Source organism: Mus caroli, unplaced genomic scaffold (assembly GCF_978045245.1).
Source record: "Mus caroli unplaced genomic scaffold, Mus_caroli_1 scaffold_14, whole genome shotgun sequence".
Classification (NCBI taxonomy): Eukaryota; Metazoa; Chordata; class Mammalia; order Rodentia; family Muridae; genus Mus; species Mus caroli.
In genome coordinates this window covers 82628458-82651451 of record NW_028227269.1, presented here as the reverse complement: position 1 = coordinate 82651451, position 22994 = coordinate 82628458, and the positions used below count along the sequence as shown (strand labels likewise).

The window sequence follows — 22994 nt, the reverse complement described above, 5'->3', positions numbered from 1 at the left end:
TAGCTGAAATTCAGAGGAGAGAGAAGCCCCAGCACTGAGAGGAGAGTTGTTGCAAAGGCCCAGAGTCCAGTGGGAGCCTTACAAGGAGGCTGAGCTTCCTATGAGCTTCGTAGGAAGCTGGGGATGCATGCCTGTTAGGGTGTAAGACTCACCAGAGAATGATATCTCAGATTTAAATAGTATGTCAAAGCAAAGAGCATTTATTTAGCTGAATAATAATAATAATATGTAGCTGTCTCCCCATTTGGGAATGGAGACCTCTAGTGGGCTTGAAGACCCAGCTTTTATTGTCTGGGGAATTTGAGGGAGGGGAATGTGCCCTTTATCTTGATTGGTTAGTTCTATCAATAGGGGTCTGACTAATTTTTATAATTGGTTAGGCTCTGGAGACCTCACTGAAGGGTTGTTCATTTATCTTATCTATTTTAACTTCAGGCCAGATGACAAGGTGTTCTTGGATAGGATGCCTGAGGCCGTGGTTGGCTGACCACAGGTTCTGGGTTCTCATTTCTGAGAAACAGAAATTTAGGCCTAGTCTCCCAAATTGTCAGTTTGTAGCCTGTCATGGATTAACCCTTAGTCCCTTGATGTTCATCCTATGAAAATTCTGGGTTTTGTCCTTGGCAAGGCATAGCACTAGGCATGACCGTGTAGGACTACAATATCAGCACACGAGTGGTGGAAGCTGGAGGATTAGAAGTTCTTCCTTGTCTACATAGTGAATGTGAGACCTAATCTGGGTCCCCACCAGCCCGCCCCTCCCCCCCCCAAACCCCAAACTTCCTTAGTATTCAGCAAACCCAGAAGAATCTGCATGGCATAATTAGAACTTCCAATATAATTACAATGTTACAGTTTGCTGTGCCCAGCAGGCTTTTCACCATTGAGATATTTTTGGAAGAAAGTTTGAATGCGTTGCCAGGCATCCAGCTGTGCCCTTGATTGAGCACGCGGTTCACCTCCATAGAAGATTGCTTCACCCACCACCGAAAGTACAGTGGCTATGGGAGGAGGAAAATAAGGTGGCTCAATACAGTGACCAGTTTCTGGATAGTAGATTATCTGGGGTCTGTCTTTTCCATGGGCTTGCAGGTGTTCACAGGCTATACGAGCATAGACGTCACTCTTCCAGTTGTGATCATCCATGCCCACAAGAAACAGGAAGGGTCCCTGGGCCTTTTCCAATGGAATAAGACTCCGGTGGTTGGGTTCCTCCAGTGGATTGTTCCACATATCCCTCAAATCCATAAAGCCTGACTTACTTTTTGTTTGGTCACACCCAAGCTCAGGAACAAACAGATCCTTGTAATACAGAGGTACTAATGTGTTGGCCACACAGGCATTTATAAGGACAGTGGCTGTGATGTTGTCCTTCAGGAAAGCAGCCATTGAGAGGCACAGATCACCACCTTTGGAGATACCAATAAGTCCAATATTTGGGCCTTTCACCTATGAGGAGAGAGAGGGATAACAGGTGTAGGGTTCATAAGTGGAACACATGCAGTGATTTTATATTCTCCAAGTACCATCCTCAAATATAATTCCTTGTCTTCCTTATACAATAATCTATAAGTTAAAAACAAGCCTGCTAATAAATAAATTGAGTATATAGACTATCTAATGTTTATAAAGACCAGGTTAAAAGTATACACAAAGGCCCTTGTAAGATAAATTAATGGACTGTTAAATATTTTTCCTAACTTAGCAGCATAAAAAAAAAAAAAAGATATAAGATCAAGCTCTGCGGGGCTGGTGAGATGGCTCAGTGGGTAAGAGCACCTGACTGCTCTTCCGAAGGTCCAGAGTTCAAATCCCAGCAACCACATGGTGGCTCACAACCATCCGTAACAAGATCTGGCGCCCTCTTCTGGAGTGTCTGAAGACAGCTACAGTGTACTTACATATAATAAATAAATAAATCTTAAAAAAAAAAAAAAAAAAGATCAAGCTCTGCTTAAAACCTTAGAACTCACTTGTAGTTCTGAGAAGGAGCCAGAAGATTAAAAAAGATTGCTAGAGTTAGTTTGAGCCCAAACAGAGCAATTCAAGTGCTGAGAGAGAAGCCAGATTGAATAAATCAGCTGGGAGAGGAGTTTGAGCCAGAACAGCTGAGTGGACCCAACCAGCCAGAGTTCCGAAAGAACAAGAAAGGGTGAGCTTATTCAGCAGTAAGTGTCAGAGGCTGAAAACAGTCTAAGCCTAGATTAGAGTGTACAGAGGCTAGATGCTTCCAGGACTGGGCCTAGGTTAGCAGACAGAAGCAGGAAGCCTCCCAGACAACAATTACATTAAGCAAATAAATGATACTTTTACATATCGACCTCTTGTTTTTGTAGGGCCTTATCGCTCCTTAATAAGACCATTACAGTTCCAGATCATGGCTAGCCTGGAACTTGCCACGTAGACCAGGCTGCCTTGAACTCACAGAGGTCCTCCTGCCTTTGCCTCTCAAATGCTACCATGCCTAGCACACCTAGGTTTTAATAGCTCTGCTGAGAGTCATCCCTGAACTTCAACAAAGTTAGAGCATCCTACAGTTCCTTACAGAACATCTTCTCCCTTAACATTAGAATGTTCTAGATGGCAGCAAAGGTTGTGTCTGTGGTAGCTTGAATGAAAATGGCCTCCACAGGTTCAAGGGCAGTGGCACTTATTAGGAGGTGTGGCCTTGTTGGAGGAAGCATGCCACAGTGAGTTGGGCTTAGAGGTTTCAGAAGCGCAAGTCAGGCCAGTGGCTTATTCTCTCTTCCTGCTGCCTGTTAATTCAGATATAGAACTCTCAGCTCCTTCTCCAGCACCAGATCTGCCTGTATACGCTGTCATGCTTCCTGCCAAAATGACAATGGACTAAACCTCTGAACCCCCAGTCAAATGTTTTCCTTTATAAGAGTTGCTGTGGGCATGGTGTCTCTTCACAGCAATAGAAAAACCTAACAAGTCAGTCTCATTTAACTTACACTTACTGAAAATATTTAAAATAAATGTTCTGCTATCAGATACTTTATACAACCATAAAATTTGCCAGGGTGGGAGGATACTCAGGGAGGGTCCACCTGCTCAGAGGAGAAGGGGATAGAGGATGGGGGTAAGGACTGTGTGTGGAGGGTGATTGGGTGAGGGGCAGTGAGCAGGACATAAAGTGAGTAAGTAAAAGTTAAATTAAATTTAAAAAGAACATAAAAATTGTCTTAGAGTTATCATTACTGTGGTAAAAATACCATGACCAAAAGCAACTTGGGGAGGAAAGGGTTTATTTGGCTTGTCCTTTCACAGTACATACTGTCCATCATCAAAGGAAGTCAGGCCAGAAACTCAAATTGGGGTGGGGAGTGGGACAGGATCCTGGAGGCAGAAGCTGATGCAGAGGCCATGGAGGAGTGCTGTTTCAGGACCAGCAGCCCAGCGGAGGCCTCTCCCACAATGGGCTGGGCCCTCCCACATCAATCACTAGTTAAGAAAATGTCCTATCGGTTTGCCTACAGCATGATCTTATGGGAGCATTTTCACAATTGAGGCTCCCTCCTCCCTAATGACGCTAGCTTGTGTCAAGCTGACATAAAACTAGGCAGCATAATAATCTTTATCACCCGGTAAGCCTTGGTGAGGAGCCTTAATATTATCAAAACAACATTCCAATGCCAGTGCCACCAACGGTCTCAAAGATGTCTTTTTCTTTTTTAGTGGCACTTTCCTACTAAAAACTTATATATTAGTGTTAGTAATGGGAAAAAGGCAAGCCTCTGAGATGTACTCGGACAATTGTTGGGAGAATTCAAGGTTAGCAGTTTTTTATTGCTTTGGGAGTTGTTGTTTACAAAGGGAAACAGTCAAATCTTAAGAGATAGGAGAGCTAGGTAGAAATAGGGTAATCTTAGCAGCTGTTGAGGGATGCCTAGTTCACGTCACCCTCCTCTGTATTCAGGGCAGCACTGGAACCCACCTGAGGATGGCGTAGCATCAAGGCTAAGGCTTCTTCAAAGTACTCCAGGTGCATGTCACTCAAGTTCTCAGGGAGGTCTTCAAACCGGAAATAAGCCAGGGCAAGCACGGCAAAACCATGCCCAGCCAGAAGGCTGGCTCTATGTTCACATAAGCCACCGATACTTCCATACAAATCGATGATCCCAGGGAACTGGCCCTTGCCTGCAGATGACCACACATCATACCACAAAAGGCTTTAGCTGCTCAAAATATATTTGGGGATTCAGATTTTTGGCAATCAGCAAGAAAAGTCAGCCTGTCTGTCTGTCTGTCTGTCTGTCTGTCTGTCTCTCTCTCTCTCTTTCTTTCTCTCTTTCTTCTTTCTTCCGTGGGAAACCTGGCTTTTTTACATTGTATAAGGTGTCCTGGAACCCTTGATCCTCCTGCCTCTGCCTCTCAACAGTGGACTTACAGATGTGTGGCTGGGATCCCCTGAGTGAACCACGTGGAGCCAGGAAGGATTGATGCAAAAAGCAAGAGGCATTTATTGTTCCAGTGCACTGGGGCCGTCCCGGACCCAAAGGAGAGGCAGCGAACTCCAGCACCGGTTTGGCCGAGTTTTTATATGGTTTCCAGGGGCAGAATATAGAGCATCAGCAACTAGGCACAAAATGACTGGAGGAACAGTGCACCCTTTAAACTGATTGGTCTTTAGGGAATGAGGTAACAAGGACTTCCCTTGTCTGAAGGTGGGCAACAGTCGGTCCTGCGGAATGTGTCCCCATTCTGCCCTGTGGTCTGAGAAATGTTAATTAGCCTCTCCCTTCTGAAGGGGCAAGAGTTTCATGACCTTCCCAAAGTTCCTAAGCTGACCTTTTCAGCACCACATCTGGCTGTTGGATGGTTTTGCTTTTGTTTTTGTTTTGAGCCAGAGTCTCACTCACTATGTAGCGCTAGCTAAGTTTGGAACTCACTATACAGAACAGACTGGCCTCAAACTCAGAGTTCTGCCTGCATCTGCCTCCCAGGATTAAAGGTCTGCGCCACTATGTCTGGCTGGTTTTAATAAAGCTACAGAGAAAAGAGAAGTGTAACAAAATATCTCCCCTCCCTAATTTGTCACAATGATAATAAAGTTTAAAAATGACACACATCTTCCAACAGCCTTTTTCAGTTTCCTTAGAAAATATCTAAAAATGCTTTATGGGTATAGAACAGTCTTAGGTCCACCAGGGATTACTAGAGAACAGTCCTGTCTTCTCGATATCTGTTCTACCTTTAAAGAAGGGCACCCTACATTTGCTGAGTTGTTTTGGCCCCTGAATATTTGTATATGCTGTTTCTCTTGCTAACTGTCCTATTCACCCTCTCTTCTGAATCTGTTGTACTCAACTTCGTACTTTGCAACTTTCAATTTAGTCTTAGACACATTCTCACCAGCATCTTAGCCAGAATCTCCTTCTCAGAGGATTTGCCACACTGTATTATAGGTATAAGAATAATTCAGCCAGGCAGTGGTGGCACACGCCTTTAATCCCAGCACTTGGGAGGCAGAGGCAGGCGGATTTCTGAGTTCAAGGCCAGCTTCGGCTACAGAGTGAGTTCCTGGGCTACACAGAGAAACCCTGCCTTGAACACCCCCCCCCCAAAAAAAAAAAGAATAATTCTCTTGGGCTATAAGTTTTGCCCCAGATATTGATAGGCCACATCTCAGTTACTTTTCTATTCCTTTGATAAAACACCATGACTAAAGCATCTGATAAAATAAAGCATTTAACTTGGAGATACTAGTTTCAGAGGGTTGGAGCCCATGACCATCATGTGGTTGGCAGGGGACTATGGAGCAGTAACTGGGAGCTCATAGCTTGATCCACAAGCAGGAGGCAGAGAGAGCTGAGAAAGGTGCTGCCTTTTGAGACCTCAACAGCCACCCCAGTGACACAGCCACCCCAGTGACACAGCCACCCCAGTGACACACCTCTTTCAACAAGGCCATACCTCCCAATCCTTTCCAAACAGGTCTATCCACTGGGGACAAGGTGATCAAATTTATAAGCCCATAGAGGCCGTGTTCATTCAAACCACCACTGGCCACATAGTAGACAATGAAATTTTCAGGGTTTTTCCTCCTCCCTCATTCTTTTTTCCTTTCCTCGTTTCCCTCTTGTTCTTTAAGAGTCTTGTGTAGTTCACACGAGCTTCACACTTGCTTTGCAATGTAGGATCTTGAGCTCTTGATCCTCCTACCTCAGCCTCCCAAGTTCCCCAGGATTTCAAATGTGTACCCCTATAGTGTTTAATGCATTATTTCTGTATCATGTTGTTTGCTTTGTCTTATTAAAACCTTGATAACATTGTGACGTTTTGATTAAGAACGGGCCACATAAGCCCATATAGCTCAGTACTTAGTCATTAGGGAAGTGGCACTATTTGAGACAGATTAGGACGTGTGGCTTTGTTGGAGAAATTGTGTCACTGGGAGTGGGTTTTGAGGTTTCCAAAGCCCACAATAGGCCTGATGTGGCTCTGTCTATGGATCAGGTTTTAGCTCTCAGCTACTGCCTGAGTGTCTGCCTACATGACCCATGCTGTCATGATGATAATGTACTAAACCTCTGAAAATGTAATGAATCCCCCAATTAAATGTTTTCCTTCATAAGAGTTGCCTTGGTCATTGTGTCTCTTCACAGTTATAGAACAGTTAGGAGGGTAAATATTCTTTCTGGATGACTTAATTAGTCATGATGATTTACAGAGCTCCTCTTATAGTTCTGTGGAAGTCTCCAGAAATAGAGAAACTGTTTCTAAGACTGGAACAGGTCCCACGTACCAAGCAGATATTAGTAAAGTTTACAAAGTGCCCAAGAGTTGTAAAAATGAAGGATATTCTCTTATTTTGTGCAACAACCACCAAAGTTAGTTTCAAAATTCTGTGTTCTGCAATGACTCTAGTACTTTCCTGTGGCTGGGAGGGGTGCGCCAGGAACCATGTTTCTCCTGGAGTTTTTACATAGACTTTTCTTAGACCAGGGTTTGCCAACATCAACACAGCATCCATTTGTGTATGTGTATGCTCTGTGAATGTAAGCGACCTCCAATAGGATCTGTGTGACAAGCTCCACAGACTGAGGTGATTGACCTCGAAAGGGGGAGGACTCCTGGAACTGGTAGTGGAACTCTTTGCCAGAGAAAAAAAATATTGAGCCGTAGTTCTCATGGCAATGTATCTGTTTTGTTTTCTCTTATTCCTTTTCTTATTTACATGTTCCTGATAGCCTAGGCCAAGATCTTAAGTGAGAATAATGGGTAAGAAACCATCCCTAGAGATGGGGGTCACTAATGTGACCTTATCCCCAGGGAAACCAATGCTTTACTTTTTAAATCACTTACAAAACTATGATGATAGATAAAAACTTTCCCAACAATACAATTTCATATGGCCACACGTGCGTCAGCGGAGGTGGGTTTTGGTAAATGGTAAAGAAAGCCTTAATTAGAAAGAATTAAAATAGTTTAAATCGATGCATTGAAGATTTATTTTAAGAATCAGGCATTAGGTGTTAAATAATAATTGACCATGGAGCTGGAGAGTTAGCTCAGCAGTTAAGAACATTGACCATAATGGTTTACTAACCTGCTCTTGGAAATATGCCACTAGCCTTGGACAACCTCCCCAGTGAATACATCCTTTTAGAATTGGTATATTTTGATGATTTATATTAATAATGATGTTACCTGTTCTGTTTATGACTCATTGAATACATAGTTTCAGAGTTGTGATGCTTGGATGATTTTTGTGCTTGACTGTGTCAAATGATTTTTGTTGGTTTTTGGGATTGCTTTGCTGGATACAGTCTCCAAGAGTTGAAATGTTTGTTGGCTTTTTTTAATGTATAAAATCCCCTGCTTGAGCGCTGCAAAATACACTCAGATTCAAACGGCCATTTTGTCTCCGCCAAATCCTTACCCACCAAGCTTTCAGGACCCTCAATTCCAGCGACACCCCCATACCCGACTGGGGTGGTCTGTGGCAAGTGCTTGTGCTTGAATGTCCTGGGGTGTGTGTGTGAGTGTCTGTGTGTGTGTGTGTGTGTGTCTGTGTGTGTGTGTGTATGTGTCTGTGTGTGTCTGTGTGTGTGTGTCTGTGTGTGTGTGTGTCTGTGTGCCTGTGTGTCTGTGTGTCTCTCTGTGTGTGTCTGTGTGTGTCTGTGTGTGTGTCTGTGTGTGTGTCTGTGTGTCTCTGTGTGTGTGTGTGTGTGTCTGTCTGTCTGTCTGTCTGTCTGTCTGTATAAAGGCCAAAGGTCAATACTGGATGTCTTCCTCAACAGTTCTTCATGTTATTTTTGAAGACTGAAGCTCACTGGCAGGCTGGACTGGCGGTTATCCGGGAATCCTGTTTGGGCTTCGAGGCCTCACAGCATTTTACAGGCATTGCCTCTGGTGCCCAGCTTTTTACCTGGGTACTGGGGACTTGAACTCAGTCAGATCTTCATGGTTGCCAAGCAAGCAATTTGCCAACTGAGCTGTCTCCCAGCACAATGTATCCATTTGGAACACAATCATTTTGATCTGGGGCTGTTCAGTATTTGGTAGGAAGGGTAGAAAGTTAGCAGGATCGGTGGCCTCTACCAGCTAAATGGCAACAGTACACCCCCGCCCCCCCCACACACACTTTCCACCTCCGCCAAATACTTTCTCTATGTAGTCCTAGCAGTCCTGTTACTTGCTCTGTAGACCAGGCTGGCCTTGAACTCAGAGATCAGCCTACCGTCTCCCCAGTACTAAAGGTATGTGTCACCACCGCTAGGCTCCAGTCTTCATTTTGACAAGCAAAAATCTCTGCAGATATTGCCAAATGTCCTCGTGAAGGGGCAAAGATAACTCTAGGTTGAAAACCCCCAGCAGCATGTTTATGGTAGGGAAAGGTTCTGTAGTAGATAATTTTTGTGCGCTTTAATGGTTAGAGAACATTGTCTTCATTTGTGGATTAAAGGCTCTTTGAAAGTTTGATGTGAAAGGAGGCAAAGGTCACTCTTACTAAGGCATAAGTTATTGGTTATATCAGTACTCCCTCCCTCGTGTGGCTGGCATTTAGTGGATTTCTAGTTGCACTCCCTCTTCAGCATATAGTTAAGGAATTCATAGTGTCTTAAAGGGAAGGAAACTTGGTAGAAAATTTACTCTTAAAGAAGATTGAAAGAATTTGGAAAGTGGGGACAAGGTTACTAAAGTTACACAGTTATATGGCAGACCCTGCATGGGGTCTATTCAGGACCAGAAAATAGACTAGGCTGTGAGCTTAGGAACAGGGTGGGTAGGTGAGTGGAGGGCTGCTCACCTGGGGGCAGGAAGAGCGTGGCGCGCACCCGGCCCTCGCGCACGGGCACGCGCCGCACCCCCGGAGCCATGAAGTGACGCTCGTGCACCACCCGCGCCAGCAGCCGCCCGCCGTCGGGCTCGTGTCCGTCCAGCACCTCCAGCTCCACCACGAAGGGCGTCTGCACGTCGCGCTTGATCAGGCGATAGAAAGGCCGATCGGGCTCCATGGCCCAGAGCAGCCCCATGGGCTCGAGCCCCGAGAAGCTGCCGCCCAGCGCGGGCGCGCGCGCCAGGTCCAGCTCGCCGCCAGCGTCGGCGCGGTAGCGCGCGTGGGCTCGGAAGAGCGCGCCCTTCTCGTCGCGCAAGGCAGAGCGCAGCGTGACGGGCTGCTCGGGGACCAAGCCGCGCACGGCGATGCTCAGCGGCTCATCCCAGCAGCTGCGGCCTGCGGGCTCCAGGCTCAGCGTCGCCGCCATTAGGAGCTGGAAGCCTGCGGAGCGCCACGCGAGTCCGGAGTGGATCCTGGCCTGCTGTGGAGCCGACCTGGTGCGTCTCTGGGAGTTCCCGACCCCCGGCTCCTGTGCCTCAGACAAAACAGGAACAGAAACCCGGCTGACTCTATACAGGAAAGATGTGGGAAGTCAAAGTAGCAGCAGAGCTCTGCCAGGACAGAGGATTCTGCCCACGTGGTGTTGAGGATAGGTGGTGACACTAGATAAATAAGATGGAGGCAAAGTCTGGCCCTTGCGTGGATTCAGTAGCAGCTTTCTATAAAAACAAACAACTTTAAAATACTGTATTACTTTTATTTTAGGCCTGTTTTTGTTTTTTTGTTTTTTTGGGTTTTTTTGTTTTTTTCTACTTTAGGGAAATATTAGGGAAATATGAAAGGCTAGATACTTTATAAAGAACAGGGATTTATGTCTTACAGTTTTAAAGTCTGGGAAGTCTACGTTGGAGGGGCCCATATTCAATTTCCTGTCATACAGTAGTGGAAAGCTAACAGCACTCAATTGGGTGTAATGACTCAGACACAGGAGGATCATTGTGTTAGGCTGACCCTCCCCGTCCCCCCACCTCCCTGCAGAATAGCTGTAGCCATTCTGTTCTATGCCTGCCAGCTATTTCATATTGTTGCTGTAACATGCCTGCCAGTCACGGACACAGAGAAGTGTCTTGGCTCAAGGGCATGTGACCACATACCCTGCTTTGTTCTGTATTTTCTGAATGAGATTTGCTACTCTTAAGAAATTACATGGGGCTGGAGAGATGGCTCAGCAGTTAAGAGCACTGACTGTTCTTCCAGAGGTCCTGAGTTCAATTCTCAGCAACCACATGGTGGCTCACAACCATCTGTAATGAGATTCAAGGGCCTCTTCTGGTGTGTCTGAGGATATCTGAGGATAGTGACAGTGTACTCACATACATAAAATAAATAAATATTAGAAAAAAAAGAAATTTCAGAAAGCTTTATGTAGGACCCATTAAATCAAAGGTCAATATGAACTGTTATGTTTAAAATAACCACCAGGTAGCCCTTCCTGCACCTATGAAATGAGCTCACTGTGGTTTTCATAACTGACACTGAAGAATGCTACTAATAAACCCAGAAGTTACGATTATAATACTCAAGCTCTGTTATCTCAGTGTTCTGAAATTCCCCTGCTCACCACCCATCCACCACCTCCCCTACCTTACCCAGCACCAATCAACTTAAAGGTTAGCTGATAATACTTTGTCTAGTAAGCCAACTGCTCCCCTCCTTGTCCTTTGAAATTTTGAACCTGGTTTTTCCTACAAAAAGTCTACTCTGAGAGCAGACTGGACTGCAGTTAAGTTCCCAAGTCCCTTTTGCAGTACTGGATGCCCAGTATTAAGGTGTGCGTTCAATAAGCTACTCTTGCTTAACTGAGGTCACTGTTAGTTTGGTTTGAGTGGCAATTCCTGAACCCCAATAATTGTAATTCAAAGCAAGCCTGGGTTACATAGCAAGATTCTGTTTTAAACAAACACACACAGGTGGAACAAAGCACACAAGAAAAAAAGGCCACACTCATCCTTCAAAGAGAAAACTAGAGATGACCCACCCCTGCTGTAACTCACTCCATTCACCAACATGGAGTTAAAGTTTCTACCTAGTCTTAAAGGGGCAGTGGATATGGAGTTTCTACCACCCGATGACGGGTGATAGTGGTACACGCCTTTAATTTCAATACTCGGGAGGCAGTGTCAACTGGATCTCTGAAGCAGCTGGGTCTCTGAGTTTGAGGCCAGGCTGGTCTAGAGTGAGTTCCAGGACAGTCAGGGATATACAGAAAAACCCTGTCCTAGAAGAAAAAACTGTCTTTTCTGGCACACAAGCTTTGAGAGACACTTTGAAACATAGGAAACACACATATGAAAAGAATCGGTCGAATGTGTCAAGTGAATTGATACACAGAGACACGCAGGCAAACCACCTAAGCACAAGATCTGGAAAACTCAACACCAGACCCTGGGAGCCACTCTTCCGCTCCAGGCATTCTTTCCCAGAGATAATTGTTTTAATCACGTTTGCATTACTGCAAGGAGATATCCCAGGGCATTAATTTATGGGGAGAAAATGTTTAAAGTTTCTGTAATCCAGTCCAAGATCTGGGGCCTCCACTGACGGAAGCCTCATGTAGGAGTAATGTGGTCAGCAAGGTGAGGTCCAGCGACATACACATCACATCACGCTTTAGAAAGAGAGACGTTAGGATTCTACAACTCCATTCACGGGCACACTCCCAGTGGCCTAAAGAAGTGACTTCCTACCTCCCCTCCCTCTTGTTTTTCTTTTTCATGAGATAGGGTCTCTCCATGTAGCCCTGACTGTCCTGGAACTCAACTCTGTAGACCAGGCTGACCCGGAACTCAGAGATCCACCTGCCTCTGCCTTCCAAATGCTGGGATTAAAAGTGTGCGCCACCACCACCCAGCTTCAACTGGGAATTTTTAAAGTTTTCTTCTCATTCCATTGTAAAGCCTCTGGGTCTGATATTTTCTATACATATCCATCCTTTGTGACAATGTGGGGATTCCACTTAACTAATATTAATACCTTGGTTATAACAGCTATCTTGTATAATAAGTTATTCTGTCATGTACCCCAAGCCCTTAGGACAAGCAGGGGCATTGAGTCAGTCAGCTAAGCATGCTGTAACATCCTCTGGTACTCAGATACTGAGATGAATAAATGTTTGGTATAGCTAGGTACATTCCAGTTCTCATGGGTCACCCTTGGCAATCGTAGGGCATAAATCCTGTCATTGGATACAGAAATCTTCTTGTCATGTTGCTGCTCTAGACACATTTCTGTCTGTGAGTCCCCAGTAAATTTTATCCTGATCCAGTAAATTCTGGATCCCTCTGGTTTTTTTTCTTTGATCTCCTAGTGCCTACCACTTTGGGCTTCGTTCTGGTACATCACGAGCAGGTTATTGCACCACATCACGTGCCTCCTGAGTGCAAATGGGACGATTCGGTGGGCCAGGCCCTTTTTGTTTCCATTCATCCTTTAAACTCTTATGATGGAGGGGACCTTGTGGTGTCACAGGACGTGTCCAGCTGAAGCTTGTGGAACCGTAAGTAGGACAGAGAGTACTTTGTAATCGTCCATGCCTTGATTTCTTTTGACATATTTCCTAAACTTTAATCTTTAGAGAAAATTCTAAGATTATCTTATTTTTTTCCTAAATTGATATACAGTCTTCTCCGATATCAAATGTGAACAAGTGAATGAGGATATTTTTCTAAATTGTCTTTGGTCACCGGATTATGTGTGGTTACTGTTGAGTCTGTGGCTCTGTTTGCTTGCTGTGTTTTTATTTTTTCAGACTCATGCTTTTATACCTCTAAACAAAGGATTAAAATTTCAGTTCTTGGTTTTGCATGCAATGAGATCCGCACCCCCCCCTATATATATATGGGAACAGTAAAGATAAAGATAGAGGCAACCTAGCAAAGCTCTGAATCCTCTGCACCCAGAAATGAAGTATGTTTTAAACAAGCCTGGGTCTTGGTATATCACATCTGTGAGCCAAAAACCTACGAGGTTCCAGGAGATCAAAGAAAGCAGCAGATTCTGGGATTGATGAAGTTGCAATTTATTGACAAAGGGTGTCTTGAGCAACAAAATACACAGGTGGGCCGTGGTTATAAGAGTAAGTACCCTAAATCTGTCTAGCAAATTTTTGTATGCAGGGGTAATTTTGGGAAACTCTAGAATTTGTTGTTGGTATCAAGTGATCGTGGTCCCTTGTGAATACCGTCCTCTCTTTCACCCCTAAACTTCTCACAGTACTCCTATTGAAGTGGATTTTTATATTTGTGTGTGTGTGTGCATGCGCACGCGCATGTGTTTTTGAGACAGGGTCTTGCCACATAGCTCTGGCTGCCTTGGAAGTCACTATGTCGACTAGGCTGGACTCAAGCTCACAGCGATGTGTGCGCCACTTCACAAGGCCTCTTTTTATTTTTTTATTTTTTTTTAAAGACAGATCTATGTAGCCCTGGCTGACTTGGAACTCACAGAGATGACCCACCTCTGCTCAGGAGGGCTAGGATTATACCCTCGGGCCATCACATGTTTTGCTTGCTCCCATTTATCCACCTCGACCCCTACTGCGAGATGATTCGAGACCAGAGATGGCCTCTCCCACTAGGGCTTCTAAGACTCCTTAATTGTACAAAATGAATCGTTTTTTTACAAGACAACTGATCTTAGCTATTTTAATTTTTTTAACTTTTATTTACGCGTATAGCTATTGCGTTAATCACAATAGGAGTAGGTGTGGTGGATAGGGGCCAAATCCTCCAGCTTAGTTCAGCCTCACTGTCCCTCTGACCTCCCCTCCCACCCTAGATAGAATCCTTGTTGTCTGAGACCTGGAACCTACTGAGTCAGGAGCTCCCAGAGATGTGTCAGGTTGGCTCCACAGCAGGCCAGGCTCTGCTCCGGACTTGCGTGGCACTCTTCGAGGACTCCAGCTCCTCATGGTGGCAACGCTGAGCGTGGAGCCCGCGGGTACATCCCAGGTTGCAAAGCCTGGGCCCCTTCTCTTTGTCCAGTCTTCTATTCGTTCTATGGGTCTCTTAAAGGGTCAGTGGCCCCTGGAAAAGCCTTGAGGACTTGGGTTCAGGGCTCGTGAGTCCTGAACTGAAATTAACCAGAGAAGTACCATCCGAAGTTGCTTAGAAAAGCAGCAAAGTTCATCCAAGCCCAGAGAACTAGAAACCTGATCTGTGCTAAGGCCCACTGGTGGCTGTGTACAGGTTCACATTTGGCATGCGTTGTTCAGGCAACGTGAGCCAGCACCAAGCACCGGGGAACTTTCTAACTTGCAGGACTTTACTGCCACTCAGAGTCCAGAATCTGAAAGTGTGGCTGCAGAGTGCCAGGGAGTTTTGTTTCTTAGCTGATTCCTAGGTAACTCTTTCCCAGGGCCAAGTCCACAGCTTTGAGAGGGACTCACAAAGAGCTGTTGTAGGGAATTTGGCCAGTGCCGTTCATGACCCTTTGACTGTTGAAAGGCCGATGAAAAGCAGTTTGAAGATCATCTTAGGATACAAGGACGCTGTTTCCTAAACACCAGTTAACGCTTAATGCTGCAAGTTTCCATGGCCCCAATGTTGCTGCAGAAGATGGAAGGGAGGTAGATGGTTCTCTGGCAAACGGCCTTAAAATAGGATAGCTACATATTTATGTGGTGATGTAAGACCCCAACTCAATGTGTTTCTTAGACCCCTAGAAACGGAGCCTAGCATGGAGTTCTTTGTTCTTTCGCCTTCAGCCTGAAAGAACGATGACCACTGGGTAACCCACCCAGGTGCCTGACCCATTGTGCAAGGGACCAAGAATGTTTTCTCAACTTCCCCAGTCTTTGTGATCTAATCCTCCCCTCACTCTAGGATTCATTCTTTTAAAACCCTTGATTGCAACTGCTGGGGGTTGATCTCCTCTGCCCCTGTGTGGGTTACGAGCTCGGCCTCAGCATGCTGATTCCCGATTAAACCTCATGCGATATTGCATCAAGAATGGTTTCTCTCGAGTTATTGGGGCGTCGGCTCATCCCGGGACTTGAGTGAGGGTCTCCCTGAAACAGGGGTCTTTCAGTAACAGGGAAAACCCCACCAGTGGGAAAGGGCCTTCATAAGAAATTTCCATGCTGTCTTTCCTTAACTTCCTCATGGTTGTCTATCTTTCCTTTCTCTTCTCAGTCTGTCTCGTAACACACTATTCTAATTAGGGCACTGTTTTTTAAAGTTCAGAGATTCCCGAGGTCTGCAGTATGGTAACTCTGGGGATTACTGTTGTGATCACAGAAAGAGAAAGAGCTGTAAGGATATGTTCTGGTGGGGTGTGGGGGAAGGGGGTGTCTCAGAGACATCCTTTCCCCCTGAGGAACCAGACACACACCGGAATAGTATAAAGTTTATTTTGGTCATGAGGAGGGGAGTTAAGAGAGTAGTAGAGGCAGAGAAAGACAGAGAGAAGGAGAGAGTAGATAAGTGGAGGCCCACCATGACCACTTGGAGAGATGGGGGTGGGGCTTGAGGCAAGAGAGAGGCAAGAGTGTAAGAGAGAGGCAAGAGTGTAAGATGGAGAGGAGGGGCCAAGCAGCCCCTTTTATACTGGGCCAAGCCTACCTGGCTGTTGCCAGGTAACTGTGGGGAGGAGCTTACCTGGCTGCTTCCAGGAACTGTTGGGGTGGAGTTTAGACAGAATACCAGCAATTGCCACCAGTTTCATTTTCTGACATACTTTTTTCCACTCTCTCCTGATTGCGTCTTGCAGTCTACTGTTTCCCTTGTCAGAGATTCCTTTCACACTGTAATCTGTGTTAGAGTAAGCGAACTCTTACTAGTCAGGGAGCCCGTACAAGTCGTGCTTGTGTGCACATGTGTGCCTGTGTATATGTTTGTGTGTGTGTGTTATCATTAAAGCTATCATGGGTAAAATGTGTAACTTTATAATTCGGTGTGGGAAACTGGTGAAGCGTTTCCTACAGGATCAGAGAAGAGTAAAGAAAAAATAAAAACTCAGTGAGACAGATTCTAAGGCAAAGTTCAAAGGAAGCAGGGGTGGAGGTGAAGTGTACGGAGTTGTACAAGTTTGAGGTTTGCCTGAGCTACAGTAGTGACTTTCAGATCACCCTGAGCTGCAGAGTATGACCCTGTATCAAAATAAAGAAATAAGAGAAAGTAGTGACACTGACTTTACACATCAAACACATATAATCAGAATGCAGAATTTGACAAAGGAAATTAATAGAAGGTAATAAAGATACAAAACCTCAAAGGAAGAGAGATAAAGAACTGTAAGGAGCCTCAACTCATTAGTTCATGGTACAGACAGCTCTCCTACTGCCCCCAGTATAGAAAGAAGTATGTCCAGTAAAAGTCCAGGAACTTTTAAGCAAGTACAGACAAACGTGGAGTAAAGTAGACAGTTTGATGACAACCTTGAAAAATTACAAGTCTTGGGCTGTAGAGATGGCTCAGCGGTTAAGAGCAGTTAGCTGTTCTTGTAGAGGCTGTAAGTTCAATTCCCAGTACCCACATGGCAGCTCACAATGATCTGTAATTCCAGTTATTGGTGAACTGATACCCTGTTCTATCATCTTTGGGTACCAGGCACACACTCAGGCAAAACATTTATTCACGTAAAATAACAAATCTTTTAAAATAACTTTAAAAAGTTACAAGTTCTTGTGGGGAGCGGGTGTGGCAGCAGTCCCAAGAAGGCGCCAGGGACTGCAGCTAAGTCTTATGACTTGCACCTGACTTCCTCATACACCTGAAAATAAACCACGACCATCGTGAGAGCTGCGCAGGTGCACCAGGATACTGGCGAATCCATTTTGGTGGAGACATGCCCCTGCTGCCCTGACTAGCTGAAGCTGCATGCCTGGTGAGGTGACATGGCCTGTCGTGAGTGGATGGGGGCTGAGAGTATATAAGAGTGAGAGGCCCAGGTCAGAAGGGAGAAAGATGAGAGAGAAAGTTGAAGTGAGAGAGATGAAGACTGAAGTTTGCTGAATAAACTGCTGTTAGAAGGACTGGTGGTCGTGTCGTTCTTGCTGGTCGAGAGCGGATGCGACAAGTTCTGACACAGAATATGCAGACATACCTAAGAATGTAGAATTCCTTTAAAGATACTTTTACATTGGTTTACAGATAAATCAATGGTGGGCTTTAATATCATAATAGTTGCAAGATCAAATTATCATTTCTATTACAAGCATCAAAAACAGATTTTGGGTGGTTTAAGTAGGAAAAGAACATATTGGAAGTCACACATATAAGAATACAGTCGTTGGGTAGTGCTGGTGCACACCTTAGGTCCCAGCAGAGGCAGGTGGATTTCTGAGTTTGAGGCCAGCCTGGTCTACAGAGTGAGTTCAGACAGCCAGGGCTACACAGAGAAACCCTGTCTCAAAAAACCCCAGAAAACAAAAACAAAACAAAAACAAAAGCAAAAAAAGAAAAAGAATGCAGTTGATAAAGACATTGGAAATTAGGATCACAAAACTGAGTGGGTCTGAGGGAGATTGCACAAAGAGCCACAAATGGCTCGCTCTTACCACTGACGTCTGATTTGAAGAGAGTCCTCCCGTCCAGCCAGTGCCTGACATCCATGATGGCAGGCATGCAGAGCTGTTGTGGTCTCAGTGCAAATGCTGTTGAGCTGAGAATATGGTCAGCTGCCTCTCCCTCCCATGTTACTCCAGGCCATGGCCCCCCTGATACAATATCCAATAAGGTCTTCTATCAATATCCAATAAGGTCTTCTATCAATATCCAATAAGGTCTTCTATCAAAGTAGGGAAGAAGGTTTGGGTGCCCACAATCCCCCTCCCTGCTCCCATTGAAAGGAAAGAATAAACTCTAAAGTTCACTCGAGGACTCTTGTTTGTTTGTTTTGAAGGAACTGGACCCTTTCCTGGGATCACAGATCTTTTTGGAGTTCGAAGTAGCCTTCGAGAGTATTGGGAGAGTCTGCTGGCTGGGAAGGGCTTTGCCTTCATGGCTCTCTCTGGCTTATTATAACTACAAAGACCTCCCCAAAGACCTGGGCTGTATACACCTGGAGTATTTTGAGGAAGGAAGAAAGGTGTGTTTCTGGTACGTGTTCACAGTCCACATATACATGCAGATATCAGGCTGAGGGGTGTCTCAGCCATTAAGATCACTTGCTGATCTTCCAGAAGGCTAAGGATGGGTAGCTGGTACCCAGGTCAAGTGGCTCATAATACCCATAAGTCCAAGTTCAGGGAATAAGAGTATAGCTGTGCACATGTGAGACGTGTGCACGCAGAGACATAGACATGGCAACATACACACTCACAAGATCTAACAACAGCAACAAAAAACTCACAAAAAATCAAAACTCAGGCTTGACCCAGATCCCTTACAGTCACCAGTGTTCTGTGTTTTGTCTTCTGAGCGCTAAATGACTCATACTTGTGAAGCCCCTGTAGTAGGACCTATCATTAAGAAATGTCAATCATGGGGCTGGAGAGATGGCTCAGCGGTTAAGAGCACTGACTGCTCTTCCAAAGGTCCTGAGTTCAAATCCCAGCAACCACATGGTGGCTCACAACCATCTGTAATGAGATCTGACTCCCTCTTCTGGAGTGCCTGGAGACAGCAACAATGTACCTTTAAAAAAAAGAAAAGAAAACAAATGTCAATCACGTGGCTACAAGGGAAGAAGAAGAAGAAAAAAAAATCAGGTCCATGTGAGTTTAGAGTGGAGTGTGGGGCAAGGCAGGGATGGTTCTGGAAAAAAGAAAAAAAAAATCACTAAAGGAACCCCAGACTCAGGTAGTATTTATTCTGCAGAAACATCTAGCATGCGCGTGTTTCCGAATGACAGCCTCCACAGAGATATTGGAGTCCCTTTTTATAACAGGACTGCTTAATTGCTTCTGAGATAACAATAGACTTCCAAGACTTAGGGCACATTCCAGGGGGTTACAGAAACCATTAATGGAAGGTCACAAAGAAGATTCACACCACAGGAGCCCAGGTGCAAAAACAGGAGATAAGATATTGACCGGGTTTGTCTAAACAAAACTTAAAGGACACTTAGTTACAGTCTTAAACTTTGCCTGACCCTGGAAGCCAGTCACAGATGGTGAAAGGCTTCAACTTTGAAAAGCACAGTTCCCTGCAGGCTTTATCAGAGGTTTCGGGAGCTAAGCCAGAGGCTCCAGCCCCCAACCCCAGAGCAACTCAGACAGACAGGACAACCGCAGAAGCAGGGTACATTACACCCAGGACAGATAGCAAATGGCCCCTGGCCTAGTTTCTGAGTGGAGATACAATGGGAATATGAAAAATGAACTCCTCAGTTCCAGATATTGCTCATCTGAGCTTCATGGAGTCTGTGGGACTTAAGAGTTGAGCCTCCTCTTACCACTGATGACAGGTTTGAAGAGAGCCAATCACCTTTGAAAGCCAGGATGGTAGAGGGAGATTCACGGCTCTTCGGGCCCACCTTCGTGGAAGTCAGGTGCTGGCAGGATGGGGGGACTGGATGTTTGGCTCTTGGTGCAATCTCCGCTCAGTTTCCTGGTCCTCGTTTCCAATGTCTATCTACTGTATTATATTTGTGACCTCACAAATGTCCGTATTCCCTTTTCTTTTTCTGTCTCTTTCTTAGGTTCAAGGGTCCAGGAATTGGCCTGCTGGGGACTTCTAAAGAGGCTGAACTCTCCCTTTCCGTGGCTTCTTTCCTGAAAGGCACCACGGTCTCTGTCATAATCAATGGCGCCATGGCCACTGTTGCCAGAACCTTAAAATACAAGGCTGAGAGCCTGCCCCCTGTGGGCCCTGACATGAATCGAATCAAAGTAACCAAAGATGGCTTTTCAGATGTGGCGGATTTTCTGAATGTCCCTCTGGAAGGAGCTAACCAGAACTGCAGCATCCCCGTGGAAAGGTCTGACACGACCTTCCTGTTCCTCGTAGGTCAAGATGACGGTAACTGGAAGAGCGAGTTCTATGCCAATGAGATCTCCAAACGCCTGCAGGCGCACGGGAAGGAGAAGCCCCAGATCATCTGCTACCCAGAGTCAGGCCACCATATTGAGCCTCCTTACTTCCCGCTGTGTAAGGCTTCCGTGCACAGCCTGGTGGGTGGTCCTGTCATCTGGGGAGGGGAGCCCAGGGCTCATGCCATGGCCCAAGTGGACGCCTGGCAGCAGCTCCAGACTTTTTTCCATAAACAGTTGAGTGGGGACAAGAGGCCAAGCCCAGCAAAACTGATTTTCTTTGAGTAGTGACATTGCTGGTGCTGATCCCTCCTGAGAATAGCTGCCCCACCCCCCCTCATAGGCTCTGTATGCATTTTTTTTTATTCTTTTAATAAAGTTAAACCTTCCCCCACAAAGTTTTTAATGGACTGTGTTTGAGGAAGATTGGGTCTTACTCTCTTATGGTGCCAAGGACTGAGCCCAGGGCTTGTGCATAGTAGGCTAGCACTCTGCTGCTGAGCTAGCCCACTGTGCCTTAGCAGGCAGCGATTTTAAGCACGCCTTTAATCCCAGCACCCGGGAGGCAGAGGCAGGTCTACAAAGTGAGTTCCAGGACAGCCAGGGCTATACAGAGAAACCCTCTCTCGAAAAAAAAACAAAACAAAACAAAACAAAAAACCAACCTTAAGAGGCTGAGAAGCGTTTCTGCTTCGTGGCACAGCATGCAACTGATAATGTTTCAGTGCCTACTACATAACGCAAGCCAATAACTATTTACTAAGTGATGCTCATAAATAAATCCTTAACCTCTGTGCCGGAAGCATATGCAGTAGCCCCTGCATGTGGGCTTTGCAATGCAGATTTGCACTGCAGATGGATCGAACCTACTTGAAAATGGCACTAAATCTCCTCCACTACAGGGCCTTTTCAGATCATTTTGCCTTAAGCCTTATGATGTAGTATAGGAGCTATTTGCACAGTGTTTGTGCTATACTTAGGGTCACAGGTAATCTGGCTGTGACCTTAAATGCTTTAAATAGATTTTTCTGATTACATGCCAATTCCACACCATTTTATATGGAATATGTGAATCATTGCAGTTTTGGGGTCCAGGTACCAATCCCTCATGAATACCAGTAAACAGCTGTAGTATAAAACTCATTACAACATCAGATTTGGGGCTGGAGAGATGGTTCAGTGGTTAAGAGCACTGACTGCTCTTCCAGAGGACCTGAGTTGAATTCCAGCAACCACTTGGTGGCTCACAACCATTGTAATAGAATCCGAGGCCCTTTTCTGGTGTTTTTGAAGACAGTGAAGGTATAGTCACATTAAATAAATAAATAAATAAATAAATCTTTAAAAATATATCAGATTTTAACTTCTCTTAGAATAGAAGTCATAACACTTTAGTTACAGACTATTTACTAGTTAGGAATAAAACTAATACAAAATTTAAAGCAAATATGCATCTAGTTTTATAATATCTTCTCAAATGAATAAGGATTCTTCTAGCAAAGCAATTGTATTGGGTTCTTGTTAATACTATAGACATGTAACTCCAGTATTTCAAAATTTGGGAAAACATTTAGATTAGGATTATGTGGTTTTTAACACTGATAATTGTGAAAATATATAAAAGTAAGACCACCTGTTATAAATAGTCCAATAAACCTAAATGTTTCTTAAAACATTAACTGTATTTGCACCTTAATTTTATTATTCTTGTGTTCATTTATTATTGTTGTGTTCTGATTCTTTTTTTGTTTGTTTCTTTGTTTTTGGCTTTTTTGAGACACGGTTTCGCTGTATAGCCCTGGTTGTCCTGGAACTCACTCTGTTGACCAGGCTAGCCTCAAACTCAAGAATCCACCTGCCTCTGCCTTCCAAGTTCTGGGATTAGTTCTGGCATGTGCCACCACTGCCTGGCATGTTCTGATTCTTAAAAAAAAACTTTTCTTAAAAAAAGCAACCAACTCGTTATATATATTTTCCTTTGAAACGCTAGAACATTAGGTGTTTGTTACAGAGACCTGAAAGACTGGGGCAGCCTACAGTCTGATGCTGTAGACAATCTTGCTTCAGTTTCAGTCTGCTTTTATAAACGAATGTAACAAAGAAGGCACTGATTCAATGAAGGCTGTTTGAGTTCAGAGAACCATGTAGATAATCCCAGTAAGCACGTATTAAATATTAACAAAGCAGCCCTTTCTTAGAACTTCCTCAGGACAGTTTAAACATGTACTATAGATTATACCTTGCAGCACGAAAGTCAGGCAGAAGGCCATAGCCAGACTCAGGGTACATTGAGGAACAGTGCTCAGCATAGCCTTTCCCCAGTCTGGATGTTCCAACATCCAACAAGAGCAAACATGACTTATATGTTGAAAGTGAATGCTTTGTCACGGGAGGAGCAAAATGTACCTAAGATAAAAGACGCTCCGCCTTCCTCCTGGAGCCTCTCTCACAGTTCCCCAGTGTTTACTGTGTGTCTTCTTCTTTGCCTTATTTTCCTTTTAAATTAGAAGTTCCAAAATAGGCAGAAAAGAGAAAGACGAAAGGAGGGAAAGTTTAAGCCCCAGCGCAACTATAATAAACACATGCAGGGGAAAGATAGAAATATAGTTTTCAGCTTTTGGAACTGGGGGGTAAAACTCTTTCCCTCTCTCCTGTGTGTTCAGTAACGTGAAATTAAACCCAACACTGACACACTGGAGACCCGTGCACTGGCAAAAGGTGCCAGCTAAGTCC

At 44.8% G+C, this 22994-nt stretch overlaps 2 protein-coding genes across 2 annotated transcripts; one reads left to right on the top strand and one right to left on the bottom strand.

Annotated features, from left to right (window-relative positions):
- Positions 1-758: 758 nt before the first annotated feature.
- Positions 759-9716, bottom strand: LOC110306759 (acyl-coenzyme A thioesterase 6). The gene is made up of 3 exons (XM_021178844.2): positions 9260-9716; positions 3941-4143; positions 759-1449 (listed from the first exon to the last, which is right to left on the bottom strand). The coding sequence occupies exons 1-3, from the start codon at positions 9714-9716 to the stop codon at positions 850-852; spliced, it is 1260 nt and encodes a 419-aa protein (XP_021034503.1). The 3' UTR covers positions 759-849.
- LOC110306560 (acyl-coenzyme A thioesterase 1-like) lies at positions 9547-21823 on the top strand. The gene is made up of 4 exons (XM_029484443.2): positions 9547-9786; positions 12657-12845; positions 18191-18387; positions 19931-21823. The coding sequence occupies exons 2-4, from the start codon at positions 12789-12791 to the stop codon at positions 20547-20549; spliced, it is 873 nt and encodes a 290-aa protein (XP_029340303.1). The 5' UTR covers positions 9547-9786; positions 12657-12788; the 3' UTR covers positions 20550-21823.
- The last annotated feature ends 1171 nt before the right edge of the window (positions 21824-22994 follow it).

What these genes read in the sequence shown, in the direction of transcription:
- LOC110306560 (XM_029484443.2), top strand. Translation starts at nt 12,789, where the DNA reads ATGATGGAGGGGACCTTGTGGTGTCACAGGACGTGTCCAGCTGAAGCT. An exon ending in CAGCTGAAGCTTGTGGAACC is followed by an intron (nt 12,846 to 18,190) that starts GTAAGTAGGACA and finishes TTTGTTTTGAAG; the next exon opens with GAACTGGACCCTTTCCTGGG. An exon ending in GGAAGAAAGGTGTGTTTCTG is followed by an intron (nt 18,388 to 19,930) that starts GTACGTGTTCAC and finishes TCTCTTTCTTAG; the next exon opens with GTTCAAGGGTCCAGGAATTG.
- LOC110306759 (XM_021178844.2), bottom strand. Translation starts at nt 9,716, where the DNA reads ATGGCGGCGACGCTGAGCCTGGAGCCCGCAGGCCGCAGCTGCTGGGAT. An exon ending in CACGCTCTTCCTGCCCCCAG is followed by an intron (nt 4,144 to 9,259) that starts GTGAGCAGCCCT and finishes GGTCATCTGCAG; the next exon opens with GCAAGGGCCAGTTCCCTGGG. An exon ending in TGATGCTACGCCATCCTCAG is followed by an intron (nt 1,450 to 3,940) that starts GTGGGTTCCAGT and finishes CTCTCCTCATAG; the next exon opens with GTGAAAGGCCCAAATATTGG.